We start from the raw sequence: 13,911 nt of genomic DNA on the forward strand, positions 1-13,911 counted from the left end.
AGTACTAGACCAGCTACTCTGCCCCAGGGCATTAGCTGCTTGTCAAGGTTCACTGTGGTCCAGGAAGGTTTGGTGAAGTGTGCACGTGCTACTGATTGACGGGATGCGGCAGACTGTGGCCCCCACTGTCACTTCCCGCACATAGACTCAGCACTGTCTGTCGCATGCAAACATGCCACTGCCAGCAATCTGTACTTTATTCAAACATTTCCTTGAACCAAAGCAGGAATTTAACTTGTGTGACTGAGGACAAGAAATAGGGCGGAGATTCCAAGCACACCCAGTGCCATCAGTGCCAAACACTCATGCTCAGCAGGGGTAGCGTACTCTGGGGCAGGGTCACCCAATAGATCTGTTTCTTGTAGCACCCATGAATGGGGGAGGATTAGGGAAATGTGAGGTGCAGGACCTGCCAAAACGACGTGGGGGAAACCTTCAATGTGCAGGAGCTGTGGAGGGTGGAGGAGGACGGAAGGAACACAATGAGAGGGTTAGTTGATGCAGGAAGGATGTAGTAATGGGGTGGGGTGCGATGGAGTGCAGCAACGCGGGGGTAATGGGGTGGGGTGCGATGGAGTGCAGCAACGCGGGGGTAATGGGGTGGGGTACATGGGGGTAATGGGGTGGGGTACGATGGAGTGCAGCAATGCGGGGGTAATGGGGTGGGGTACATGGGGGTAATAGGGTGGGGTGCGATGGAGTGCAGCAACGCGGGGGTAATGGGGTGGGGTACATGGGGGTAATGGGGTGGGGTACGATGGAGTGCAGCAATGCGGGGGTAATGGGGTGGGGTACATGGGGGTAATAGGGTGGGGTGCGATGGAGTGCAGCAACGCGGGGGTAATGGGGTGGGGTACATGGGGGTAATGGGGTGGGGTGCGATGGAGTGCAGCAACACGGGGGTAATGGGATGGGGTACATGGGGGTAATGGGGTGGGGTGTGATGGAGTGCAGCAACGCGGGGGTAATGGGCTGAGGCAGATGAGTTGGTGTGCGTGGGTGGTGGTGAATTAGCCAGAAGTCTGTACTACTGGAGTGGGTGGGGTGACGTGCTGGAGGAACGTCACAATGAAGAGGGCACTGATGTAGTAATGGTCTGGAGGGTAATGGAGTGCAGGAAGACGAGATTAATGGGTGGTGGAAATGAATAAAGATAATATAATGCTTGCTGTACCTTAGATACTCCCGTACTTTCCATCCTTCTGTTAACCTTGTCAATATTAATTCAGTGCAGGAAAGTTGTGTAAACTAGAGAGCGGAATGCAGGAATACAGTCGTCGCAGAGTCAGTAGCGCAGCCCACCATATTCATGCTGACCTGTCTACATTAATCCCGTTACCTCCCTTGGTGATTCAACTGCTGGTCCAGATTCTTCTTAAATGTTGCAAGAATCTCTGCCTCCATCCTCTTGGGCAGTTTGTTCCAGACTGCAACCACCCTCTGGGTGTAAAAATACTTCCTCAGGTCCCCCTAAACTTCCTACCCCTCACCATAACCCTATGCTCTCTGGTCTCAGACACCTCTGCCAAGAAAAAAAGTTTCTTACTTTCTACCCTAACTATGCCTTTCGTAATTTTGTATACCTCTATTGGGTCCTTGCTCAGCCACCTCTGCTCCACAGAAAACAAACCCAGCCTATCCAGTCTCTCCTCATTACTGAAGCACTCTATCCCAGGCAACATCCCAGTAAATCTCTGCAACCTCTCAAGCACAATCACAACCTTGCTAATAGTGTGGCAGGGATAACGGAGGAAGGGGGTGAAAGTTAGAGTAGAGGAAGTAAGAGGTGTGTGCATTAGGAGTAATACGGTAGTCACAGGAGAATATATAAAGACTGGACAATTACCAGCACTGTGGTGAAGGACAAGTTTATGGAATGATGGTCTTCTGGATTGTAGGTTCAGGAGTCAATAGGGGAAGAGGATATTTTGTGTCTCATTTTGCATCATGAGAAGGCATTAGTTGGCAGTCTTGCTGTAAAGGAAAGAGTGACTATAACAGGATGGAACTTTGCAATGAGTGTGAACGTGATTCAGTTCAATCTGAAGACTGGGTCTTACATCTAAACAAATAAAATTATAAAGGTGTGAGGTGAGATTTGGCCCTGGTTGATTGGGACATAATATTGAAAAGCATGGTGGTAACAGATAAACAGATTTAAATCAAGCACAGAATATATTTCTATAAGACACTAAACTCAACAAAAAATGCATTCTAATGTGGCTGAAATGAGAAATTTAAGATAAACTGAATCCAAAGAAGGGACTTACAAAATTACTGGAAATAGCGATTGGCCTGTGAGGATTGAAAGCATGTTAGAACTTTGCAAAGAAGGACCAGGAAATTGGTAAAGTTAGACAAGGTAGAATATGCAAAGAAAAGTGGAACTATAAAAGCTTCTATAGGTATGTCAAAGAGAAAAGACTAGCAAGAGCAAATATAGGTCAGTTACAGACAACTGGAAGAATTCAGAGAAACAAAGGACATCAGATGCTGGAATCTAGATGAAAAAACATGATGCAGGAGGAACTCAGTAGGTCAGGCAGCATCCGTGGAGAAAAACGGTCAATGGTTCAGGAGAATTTATCTTGGGAAATAAGGAATTAAACAATTACCTTATATCTGCCTTCACAGATGAAGGCTAAAGAAGCCAGCGGGAAACACCAGGGATTCAAGGGTGTAGCAGGACCGAGGGACTGAAGAAATGTGAACCGGTGCCAGAGAAGTTGGCGACACTAAACGCTGTTAAATCCCAATGGCTAACACGAGGCGACATGATTTTAAGGTGATTGGAGGAAGGTATAAGGGGGATGTCAGGGGTAAGCTTTTTACACAGAGAGTGGTGGGTGTGTGGAACGCACTGCTGGCAGAGGTTGTGGGGACAGATACATTAGGGACGTTTAAGAGACTCTTAATGTGGCACATGAATGATAGAGAAATGGGGGGCTATGTGGGAGGGAAGGGTTCGATAGATCTTAGATATGATTCAAACATAAAGATGAAATAGGAAACCAATGAATTGCTATTTATCGTCTCTGTCAATGATTTGGATGAGAATATACAAGGTATGGTTAGCAAGTTTGCAGGTGACACCAAAATAGGTGGTGGTGTTGACAGTGAAGGTGATTTCCAGGATTTACAGGGGGATCTTAGAGCAGGATAAAATGCCAGCACCACATTGTGGGCCGAAGGGCCTGCACTGTGCTGTAGTGTTCTATGTTCTATAGAGAGTTTGGAAAAGGCACTTTAGAGATGGTGAAGGTTCTGGTTACCATCTTCTACCCCCCTGGAATTGGCTGTCGGACGGCGGGATACGGTGGTAAACCCTTCAACAGGTCCGAGGCGGGGGAGCGGGGAGCGGGGAGCGGCGAGGGCGAGCGGCGAGCGGCGAGGGCGGGATCCCCGCCGCGCTCCGCGCACAAGGCCAGTGGACGAGGGCTGTCAATCAAACCCGATGACGCCGGGCCTCTGCTGCTGGCCCCACCCGCTATTTCCCGCCGCGCTCTCCGATTGGCGCTAGTTTTGCCGCAGTCAGGCGCAGCAGGGCAGCCGCATTTGGGGTCTTGGCGTTCCGGACAAGATGGCGGCGACCTGTGGCTGGCGGTCGGCGGGTTGTCTGAGCGGGAAAGTCCGGCTGTCGTGGTGGGTGGAGGGGAGGGGAGGGGAGGGTGGGGGAGGGAGGAGGGGGAGGAGGGGGAGGAGGGGGGAGGGGGAGGAGGGGAGAGGGGGGGGGAGGGAGAGGGGGGGGGAGGGGGAGGGGGGGGAGGGAGAGGGGAGGGAGAGGGGGGGGGAGGGAGAGGGGGGGGAGGGGGGAGGGAGAGGGGGGGGAGGGGGGAGGGGGAGGGGGAGGGAGAGGGGGGAAGGGGGGGAGGGGAAGGGGGGGGAGGGGGGGGAGGGAAGGGGGGGGAGGGGAAGGGGGGGGAGGGGGGGGAGGGGAGGGGGGGGAGGGAAGGGGGGGAGGGGGGGAGGGGAAGGGGGGGAGGGGGGGGAGGGGAAGGGGGGGAGGGGGGGAGGGGGGGGGAGGGGGGGAGGGGAGGGGAGGGGAAGGGGGGAGGGGAGGGGAGGGGAAGGGGGGGAGGGGGAGAGGGGAGGGGAAGGGGGGGAGGGGGAGAGGGGAGGGGAAGGGGGGGAGGGGGAGAGGGGAAGGGAGGGAGGAGTGGGGGGGAGGGAGAAGGGAGGAGGGGGAGGGGGAAGGGAGGGAGGAGGGGGAGGGGGAAGGAAGGGAGGGAGGAGTGGGGGGAGAGGGGGAGGGGAGGGGGAAGAGTGGGAGGGAGGAGTGTGAGCGAGGGGTGGGTGGGGGGAAGGGAGGGAGGAGTGTGGGGGGAGGGGGGTTGGGGTGTAGGGTCGGGTGTGGAGGGGTGGGTGGGTGGTGGATGAGGATGGAGGGTCGGGTGTGGAGGGGTGGGAGTGAGGAGGGGATTGGGTATGGAGGAGTGGGTTGAGTTGTGTGTGATGGGGTGGGGGGAGGGAAGGGAGGGGTGTGTGTGTCTGTGGGGAGGGTGGGGGGATGTGTGCAGAGGGTTGGGCTGCACGGCTCTGAGGAAGGGTGGGGGGCAGTTAGGGTAAATGTCTCAGGGTGTGGGTTTGGGTGGGGGGGAGGTTGCATGTACCATGTTGAAATGTGTTAACAATGTCGTTATTGTGGAGGATCAGTGTGTCCCGGGACATGTCGAGTGGGCAGAGTACCGACGGGGGAAGGTGGGGTTTACGTGAAGTCCTGTCCTGTTCTCATTTACCTTGGTGTCCTCAGGATGACCCCAGTGCGGTGGTCACGGTACAATCGCTATTACCTGGACCCTGTGATCAGCAAGGAACAGCAGCGGACTCCAGCCACTGAGCTCAGCAATGAGGAGAGGGCAGCCCTGGAACAAAAGGCGCTTCAACCAATAAAGGCTGCCCCGACTGACACAACCAGCAGCGTCTTCTGTGACCCAATGATCAAGTCAGTGTTTTGAACTGCAGCAAAAATGCATTCCTGTAAAGTGTAAAAACACAACAGGAAAAGTGATTTACAGGAGAAAATAAAAATAGTATTAAATGTATGACGTGGCTTGTATAGTTGCCAATGAAAGCAGTAAGTTGAAGGATTGGAAGGTTTTAGAATTCTGCAGAGGGTGTTGAGGAAATTTATGAGGGAAAGGAAAATGAAGTGTGAGAGTGAATCAGTGAAAGACACAAAAACGGACTGTGAGAGCTTACATAGAGATGTGAAAAGCAAATGTGGGTCTCTTACAGACAAAGATGGGAGAATTTATGATGGGGAATAAGGAAATGGTAGAATTAAATTTAAAAAAAACACAAACGTCTCAAATACCAGAGAAACAAAGGTCCAATACAAATGGGGAGGGGGAAAGAAGTTAATGAGCATGAAAAATGACAAATCCCGAAGACGTGATGATCTACATCCCAGGGTTTCTGTTTGTCATCTTTGAAAATTCTAAAGATTCCAGAATGGATGCTGCAGATTGGAGAGTAGCAAATGTGAGACCAATAATCAAGAAAGGAGGGAGCAAGAAATTGGGAAACTACTGACCTGTTAGTCTTGGGTAGCGATGAACCATTTCTGCCAGTCTGCAAGGTGCAGGAGTCTTGCTCCACACAATCCTGACGGCTGTTGTTCTGTCTGTTTTTGCATAGTGTCCTCCTGTGGGCAGTGTGGGGCTATCTGACTTGCACTTTGGTGTTTATTGAGTTTTTCAAACATGAATGTTTCAAACATAAAGATGAAATAGGAAACCAATGAATTGCTATTTATCGTTTCTGTCAATGATTTGGATGAGAATATACAAGGTATGGTTAGCAAGTTTGCAGTTGACACCAAAATAGGTGGTGGTGTTGACAGTGAAGGTGACTCTCAGGATTTACAGAGGGATCTTGATCAGTTGGGGAAGTGAGTTTAGGAATGACAAATGGAGTTTAATTCATGTAACTGTGAGGTGTTGCATTTTGTGAAGACAAAGTGGGGTAGGACTTTCACAGTTAATGGTAGGGCCTCAGGGAGTGTTGTAGAACAGAGGGACCTAGGAGTGTAAGTACATGGTTCCCTGAAAGTGGCCTCGCAGATAAACAGGGTGGTGAAGGTGGCTTTGGGCACGCTGGCCTTCATCAGTCAGGGCATTGAGCATAGGAGATGGGATGTTATGTTGCGGACATTGGTGAGGCCGCATTTGAAATATTGTGTTCAGTTTTGGTCACCCTGCTATGGGAAAGATGCCATTAAGCTGGAAAAAATGCAGAGAAAATTTTTGAGGATGTTGCTGGGACTTGAGGAACTGAGTTATGGAGAGAGGTTGAGTAGGTTGGGACTTTTTCATTAGACTGTAGGAGAATAAGGGGTGATCTTATAAAGGTGTATAAAATCATGAGGGGCATAGATAGGGTGAATGCACAGTCTTTTTCCCAGGGTTGGGGAATCAAGAACTAGAGGGCACAGGTGAGAGAGGAGAGATTTAATAGGAACCCAAGGGGCAACTTCTTCACCCAGAGAGTGGTCAGCATATGAAACGAGCTGCCAGAGGAAGTGGTTGAGGCAAGTACATTAACATTTAAAAGGTACGTGGATGGGAAAGGTTTAGAGGGATGTAGGCCAAATGGCAAATGGGACTGGTTTAGATGGGAATGTTGATCAGCATGGGCCAGTTGGGCCGAAGGGCCTGTTTCTGTGCTGTATGACTCTATAACTATATCAGTTTTATTTGTTTTTCAGCAAATTCATCAACATGATGATGAAGGGAGGTCAGAAATTGCTGTCCAAGTCGATCATGAACAAGGTAACAGTTGATTGTACCCTGTATTTCTCCAACACCTCCCCCCACACCCCGCCACACCCAAAGATAAGAAAGTAAATTGTAAAGAAGATAACGAGGTTACAAAGGGATGTGGGTGCCTTAAGTGATAAAGCAAGATCTAGTAAATGGAGTCTCATATGAAAATGTGAAATTGTTCATTTTAGCAGGAACAATAAGAAAAAAGCAGCATATCTAGATGGTGAGAGATTGCAGGGCTCTGAGGTGCAAAGGGTCTGGGTGACCTGGCATTGTCATTTATTGGTAGGGGAATTGAATACTAAAGCGGGGAGATCATGTCTCAGTTAGAGTGGGCACTGGTGAGACCTGAAGTACCATGTGCAGTATTATCTTGAAGCACGTAAATGTATTGAAAGCTGTTCAGAGAATGTTTACAAGACTGATGCCTGGAATAGGCAGGTTATCTTACTAGCCAAGTTTGGACAGGCTAGGCTTGTATCCACTAGAATTTACAATAGAAAGGTGACCTGATTAAAACATGTAAAATGCTGTATATGAAGAGGATGTTTCCTCTTTTGAGCAAATCTATAACTAAGGATCCCCCTTTTTTTTGAAAAAGTAGTGCTAATTTAAGATATATGAAGCAATTTTTTTCTCTGAAGGTTATGAGTCTTTGGAACTCTTCCTCAGAAAGCAGTGGAAGCAAAATCCTTCAATATTTTTAAGGTAGAAGTAGATTGTTCTTGATAACTGGAGGGGGAAAAGGTTACTTGGGTAATGGTTAGACATGGCTGGGGGGGCCAATTGGCCTATTCCTGCTCCTAATTTGTCTGTTTTGCAGCCCCCACCCAGTTCAAGTGAAGCCTGTCCCAGTGAAAGAGCACATCCAGAATTGTAGAAAAAAACAAGCCTAAGTCAGAAAACCTGGTCACGTTGAAACATTTGAGAACAGGCCAAAAGTAAAAAAAAATGAGCTGAAGTCCCTGTGTAATTGCAACCACACCAGTCAGATTATGGTTCATACGTGAAGTTCTATTGTAAACAAGCCCTCAAAGGTGGCATAGCGTCCATCTACGTAGTTTACTCAAAGCATTGAGATTTTAACACTACCTTTTTGATACACAGCTTGAACCTAAAGTACAGATGGGCAGAAAGAAGCAAAATGCTTATTTAACATGAAATTCTTATTCTCTGTTATAACATCTCTATGATCTTGTGTTTACTTTAACCAATCTCTTCCTTTTTCTAACCTAGAAGCTTTTAAAATCTGTTTTTATATTTCCTGTGAGTTTTCCTCTTGAATTTATTTTCTCTCTTCTTTTGTGATTCCTTAAACCATGCCAATCCTCAAACCAGCTACTCTCAACAAACATTGTTGGTCTCTTTTTAATCCTGTGTTGTCTTTAATCTTTTCAACACAAATGGATTAGCTTTCCCTGGAATGTGTTTCTCCTGAGAACTCTAAAAAAAAATTTGCCATGAGTTTTCTAATTTCTTTATATCCACTCTGACTTCTTTATATCCACTCTGCTGACCTAACATTGAGCTCACCCCTTACGCTGCATTCTTACACAATGATGTACCAATACTCAGCAAGCCTGCACCCTAGCTCTGTACCTGCACCCACAAGTCTTCTGCTATACTGTTCCTCCCAGGCTGCCTCCCAGTCAGTATCTCAGGAGTGTGCCAGCTGTGCTGAGACCTGCCCATTGCACAACGTGTAAGGGCTCTCCATTTATATTTTAATGGCATGCTTTCTCAGAGTAATGTGGGGAATCTGGGAATCCTGAGTGGTGGTGTTAAGTGGTCTGATCTAATGAGGGATTTGTGTTCACTAGACTTTTGAATTGATTAAACGGAAGCAGATTGAAAGTTACCACAAGGCCCCTGAGTCTGCAAAAGACGTCATTGAATGTAACCCACACAAGATCTTCCACCAAGCTCTGGAGAATTGTCAGCCTATCATAGGGTTAACCAGTGTACAGCGAGGTGGCAAGTCTTACCAGGTATGTCTGCCTGACACTGAATGCTGCCTTTCATCCAAACTTTTGCTTTTGGTTTGTTTCTTCCCTCTTGTGTCTCATGGTTTAAGTCCTGTTCTGCTGTGGCTACTCCAGCATGAATCAGAATTGGCTTGCCTATCGAAGACAGGGTGGTGGTTGATGGGACTCATTCTGGCTGGAGGTCTGTGAACAGTGGTGTTCAGCAGGGGCCTCTGCTGTTTGTGATATCTATAAATGACTTGGATGAAAATGTGGATGGGTGGGTTCGTAAGTTTGCAGATGATACAAAGATTGGTAGCGTTATGGATAGTGTAGAAGATTGCCAAAGGATACAGCAGGATATAGATCAGTTCCAGATACGGGTGGGGAAATGCCAGATAGAGTGTAATCCGGCCAGCTGTGAGGTGTTGCACTTTGGGAGATCAAATGTAAAGGGACAGTACAGTGTTAATGGCAGGACTCTTAACAGTGCTGATGTACAGAGGAATCTCGGGGTCCAACTTCATGGCTCCCTGAAAGTGGCTGCACAGGTTGATCGGGTGGTAAAGAAGGCCTATGACATGCTTGCCTTTATTAGTTGAGGAATTGAGTTCAACAGTCGGGAAGTTATGTCGCAGTTTTATAAAACTCTGGTTAGGCCGCATCTGGAGTATTGCATTCAATTCTGGTCGTCCCATTATAGGAAGGATGTGGAGACTTTGGAGAGGGTGCAGAAGAGGTTCACCAGGATGCTGCCTGTATTAGAGGGCATGTGCTATAAAGAGAGGTTGGACAAACTTGGGTTATTTTCTCTGGAGGGGCTGAGGGGAGACCTGACAGAAGTTTATAAGACTGAGAGGCACAGATGGAGGAGACAGTTGGTATTTTTTTCCCAGGGTCGGAATGTCTAATGCTAGAGAGCATGCATTTAAGGTGAGAGGGGAAGGGTTCAAGGGAGATTTGCGGGACAGTTTTTTTTTTACAGAGCAGTGGGTGCCTGGAACGCGCTGCCAGGGGTGGTAGTGGAGGCAGATATGATAGAGGGGTTTAAGAGGCTCGTAGATAGGCCCATGAATGTGCAGAGAATGGACGGTTATGGACATTGTGTACAGAGAAGGTATTAGTTTAGTTAGATGTTTAATTAGTTCAGCACAAGATCGGGGCTGGAGGGCCTGTTCCTGTTCTGTTCATGAATCTGAGTAGCATGACATGGCTTCTTGTTTCTCCCAACTGGTGCATGTCCATGTACAATTGTGTACGCGTGTACGTACACACCCTGTCTGCACAAATATGTACACTTCTGTGTAATACAACTTTTGTACAAATACACTTGAATACAAGTTTATGAAATGTGTATCTATATATTCTGGGGTGTATTTTACATCTATGCACAACCACATGTAATCATCCATGTAACTTTTGAACGAGTCCACATGCATGTCTGGCCAGGGTGAAGCCCTGAGCCCCACATCTCAGTACTGAGGGGCCACGTTATTCTCACCAGCTTGCCTGATGCCACAGCCTGCAGGCTGCCTCTCTGCACCAAGCCACAGGCAGTTTATTGCCACAAGAGCACCAATGGAGGCGAGGATTTGCGACACATTCCTTGCACAGAGCTGGGTGGGCAGGTTCCTGGCACCAGTGCTGTCAGTGACATGTCTCCCAATAGGTTATGTTGAAATGACCCCTTTTAGAGCTGATTCTATTAGTGTCCTTATTCCAGGAAACGTATCCTGAGTGTCAGTGCATCAGAACATATTGTGAGCACCAGTGCTACCATTTCAGTGTTTAAAAGCAAATAAATTGCAGATGCTGAAAATTTGAAATGGACACAATCTACTGAAAATACTCGGCAGGTAAGGCAGCATCTGCGGAAAGAGAAACAGTCAATGTTTGAGTGGTGAACTTTCGTCAGAACCAAGAGAAATTAGAAATCACACATGGTAGGAATGGGATAGGGGTGAGGAGAGCAAGTAGAACTTCTGTGGGTGGAGGCTGTACACTGGAGAAACCAAACATGGGTTGGGTGACCACCTGCAGAAAGGCTCTGTTCCGTCTCCAAGGGTAACCCTGACCTTTCTCTTGCCTTTTCACTTGAATTCTCCATCCCACTTCCACGCTGACTTCTGTCCATAGCCACCTGCACTGTTCCGGTGAAGCTGTTCTCGGGATGTAACGATAAGTCTCTCCCAGATGCTGCCTGACCTGTTGCGTGCTTCCAGCATTCTGTTTTATAAACATTTCTGTGATGTTGCTGATATAAACTGGTGTCCAGTGTACCCCAGGAATGCCCCTTCTCTTCAGATATGTAACCTTGGACTTTAGCCACATCTGAGGTGATAGGCTGGACCCCTGTTTAATGCTCGTCTGAATGAGCCCATCAGTGAGGTTGTCCCCCGGTACTGCTAGGGGTGTGGCCTGGATTATGGGTGTGGGCTCCGGATTGGACGTGAGACTGCTTCTTCCCGGTTCATTAATGAATTTTATTCCCTGAATTTCTGTTGCAGGTTCCGACACCACTTAAGGACAACCGTCGCCGTTTTCTGGCCATGAAATGGTTAATCACTGAATGCCGTGACAACCGGCACCGACGCACTCACATGCCCGAGAAGTTGTCCCAGGAGCTGCTTGCTGCCTTCAAAAATGAGGGCAATGTGGTCAAAAAGAAGCATGACCTTCACAAAATGGCAGAGGCTAATCGAGCCTTCGCCCACTACAGGTGGTGGTGAGGTGTGACACAGCTCGGGCCTAGAACTTGGTCAGCAACCCCAGCTGGAAGGAATGGGGCAGTCTCTCCACCTTGGTGTTTAAAGTGTGCGCTATGCACAGTTATGTTGGTGCAAATAACCCCTCTGCGTGCTGACTCCATGTCCACCCCAGAGGTTGGGGAGTGATGTGGGCTGTGTGTCTGGGGTTGGTTGGGATGGTGATGCTGGCTCCATGTTTGTGCTGAGGGGAGAGGAGTGACCCCGGCAATGTGTGTACCAGGTGCAGGGGGTGACGACTGCTGTGTCCCAGGCCACAGGGTGGGGGAGTGAGACTGCGTCTGTCTGCCTGAACACTGGGTGCACAGAGTGACCAGCGACATGTCCCAGGCCAGAGGATGGCATTGTGTGTGCTGGAGAAGGGACATGACAGTGGCACTGTGACAGACGAGGAGTGACTGACACCCAGCCTGTCCAGGGCTACGTGTGAGTGCTCTTAGTGTCCATCAAGATTGAGACCTATTTTGAAACTCTACAAAAACAGCAGAAAAATCCCAGTGAGGTAATGGTCCACAGGAAGTGCATGGGATGTGAAGGAAGGTCAGCTCCCACTTCAGTGCCTGTGAAATGTCAGCGTTTCTCATCACATTTACACCTGCCCGTAATGTTTTAATCTTTGCAAATGGATTCTTAAATCTCCATGAGTCACCAACGCCAATCTTTCATCCTGTAGAACGTACCCTTCGATAATCCCTTGGGTCCAAGCAGGAACCTGTTTGAATCCTTTACTTGGTTTTACATTCACTTAATGTCTCCTTCGTAATTTTATGCTTGCATCAACACTGTTCACAGTGCCGTCTACAAAGAGGTGTTTAAAATCATGAGGGATCTTAAATTTAGATGGAATAAATAAAGGAATTTTCTTGTTTGGTTTAATAAGCAGGGTGGTAAGGATTTAAGGCAAAAGGTGCAAATGGTGTTTAGCTTGGAACGTACTGCCTGATGAGGTGGTACGTTTCAAGAATAAGGTACAGGGGAAGGCATTTCAGGAAAATCCTCTTGAATACGAGAAAGACACTAACTGGATTGTGCACTGAAAGTCATCACACCTTCGATGGCCTGCATGGGTTCCTTCAAGAAAGCAGCTCAGTTCCACCTGTATCGGCAGTTAGGGGTGGACGTTGTTGGCTTTATCAGTGATCTGATGTAGACTGAATGCATTTTAAAAGAAACAGAATGCAGAAGATGCTAACATCTCTAACTGGAAGTACTGGATGCCTGAAAATGATTGTGGTTTTGTATTCAGGCATGGAAGGTCACTTTACTTGGGAGGCCTCCAGTCAGGGGATGATCCAATTCAACGAGAGCCCAGACAACAGGTAACTGCAATCATGGGCAGAGGTGAGGAAATACATTTTGGCCTCCAAGATTGCCAGAGCAAGCATTCTGATTGCGTATTACACTTTTACTTTGAAAATGTGATCATATGTGATCATTGGACACCCTGTCTAAATGTTTGTGACTTGCTACCTTCTGATTCAGTGGCTGCGGTACCATTTTGCAGTCCTGCTGCTGTTTGGCATTCAGTTGTCACACATCAGTGTATATAGAACGTGGTTCCTTGTACTGCTGTTTCACAGTGTGTGGTGTGTTGGCCTGGGCAGATTACCACAGCACTTGATCATTGTGAAAACATTTGCAGGTGGGTTACAAGTCATGTTTGGTCATTGAGATCACTGAGAAAGCTGAATGTTTAACAATTCCTGTTTCTGAGTAGACCCTTTGCTGTTCAAAGACATTCAGTAATCCCACGTTTAGGTGACAGACCACATGGGCCAGCTTGGAGATTTCAATGTCTCTCTCTCTCGCACACACTCACGTTGTGGCGCTGTGTTCTTCCAGTGTTGGGCGTCACCGTTGAACAAAGCACTTTGCATCATGCCCATCCACTTGCAACCATTAAGAAATTCAAGGTAATTTTGGTATTACATTTCAAAACCTTTTGCTGTAAAAAATAATAAAAAGCTGTATAATAACTGAAATCTGTGGAGGGGGAGTTAATTTGTGTTCATTATTAATATTACAGTCTATGATAGGATGAGCATAATTGTACAAGTGGAATTTCTCGCTCTTTCGAGGTTAGTATTGTACAACACCTTAAATACGTCCCAGTTATACTGTTTACCTTTGAACACCTCAGACCAGCCAAACGTGGAGCATTCTCATTCCTTTGGAGTCAGCCACACTGTCATCTGATCTTTATCCTTAAAGTTATCTAGCATGTTTTCTAATCCCGTGTGGGTGGGATTATTTAATTATTTTTTTTATATTAGTCACATGTACAACGAAACAATGAAATACGTCTTTTTGTGTAGAATGTGCTGGGGGCAGCCCGCAAGTGTCACCACGCTTCTGGCGCCGACATAACATGCCCACAACTTCCTAACCCGTACGCCTTTGGAATGTGGGAGGAAACCG

General features: G+C 47.7%; 1 protein-coding gene across 2 annotated transcripts; it reads left to right on the top strand.

The window, feature by feature from the left end:
- The first annotated feature begins 2,621 nt into the window (after positions 1–2,621).
- mrps7 (mitochondrial ribosomal protein S7) lies at positions 2,622–13,469 on the top strand. Of its 2 annotated transcripts, none has more exons than XM_052033292.1 (5): positions 2,622–2,785; positions 4,751–4,942; positions 6,707–6,770; positions 8,585–8,752; positions 11,236–13,469. In XM_052033292.1, exons 1-5 carry the CDS (start codon positions 2,775–2,777, stop codon positions 11,455–11,457), a joined length of 657 nt encoding a protein of 218 aa, XP_051889252.1. In that variant the 5' UTR covers positions 2,622–2,774; the 3' UTR covers positions 11,458–13,469. The 2 variants fall into 2 exon arrangements, with proteins under 2 accessions (XP_051889252.1, XP_051889251.1); XM_052033291.1 differs by lacking the exon at positions 2,622–2,785 and adding an exon at positions 3,537–3,642.
- The last annotated feature ends 442 nt before the right edge of the window (positions 13,470–13,911 follow it).

This window comes from Pristis pectinata, chromosome 18 (genome assembly GCF_009764475.1).
Source record: "Pristis pectinata isolate sPriPec2 chromosome 18, sPriPec2.1.pri, whole genome shotgun sequence".
Classification (NCBI taxonomy): domain Eukaryota; kingdom Metazoa; phylum Chordata; class Chondrichthyes; order Rhinopristiformes; family Pristidae; genus Pristis; species Pristis pectinata.

Bases quoted from the DNA above. Each gene is read 5' to 3' on its own strand.
- mrps7 (XM_052033291.1), top strand. From the start codon at position 3,581: ATGGCGGCGACCTGTGGCTGGCGGTCGGCGGGTTGTCTGAGCGGGAAA. The intron at 3,643-4,750 runs GTGGGTGGAGGG...TGGTGTCCTCAG, and splicing joins GGGAAAGTCCGGCTGTCGTG to GATGACCCCAGTGCGGTGGT. The intron at 8,753-11,235 runs GTATGTCTGCCT...TTTCTGTTGCAG, and splicing joins GAGGTGGCAAGTCTTACCAG to GTTCCGACACCACTTAAGGA.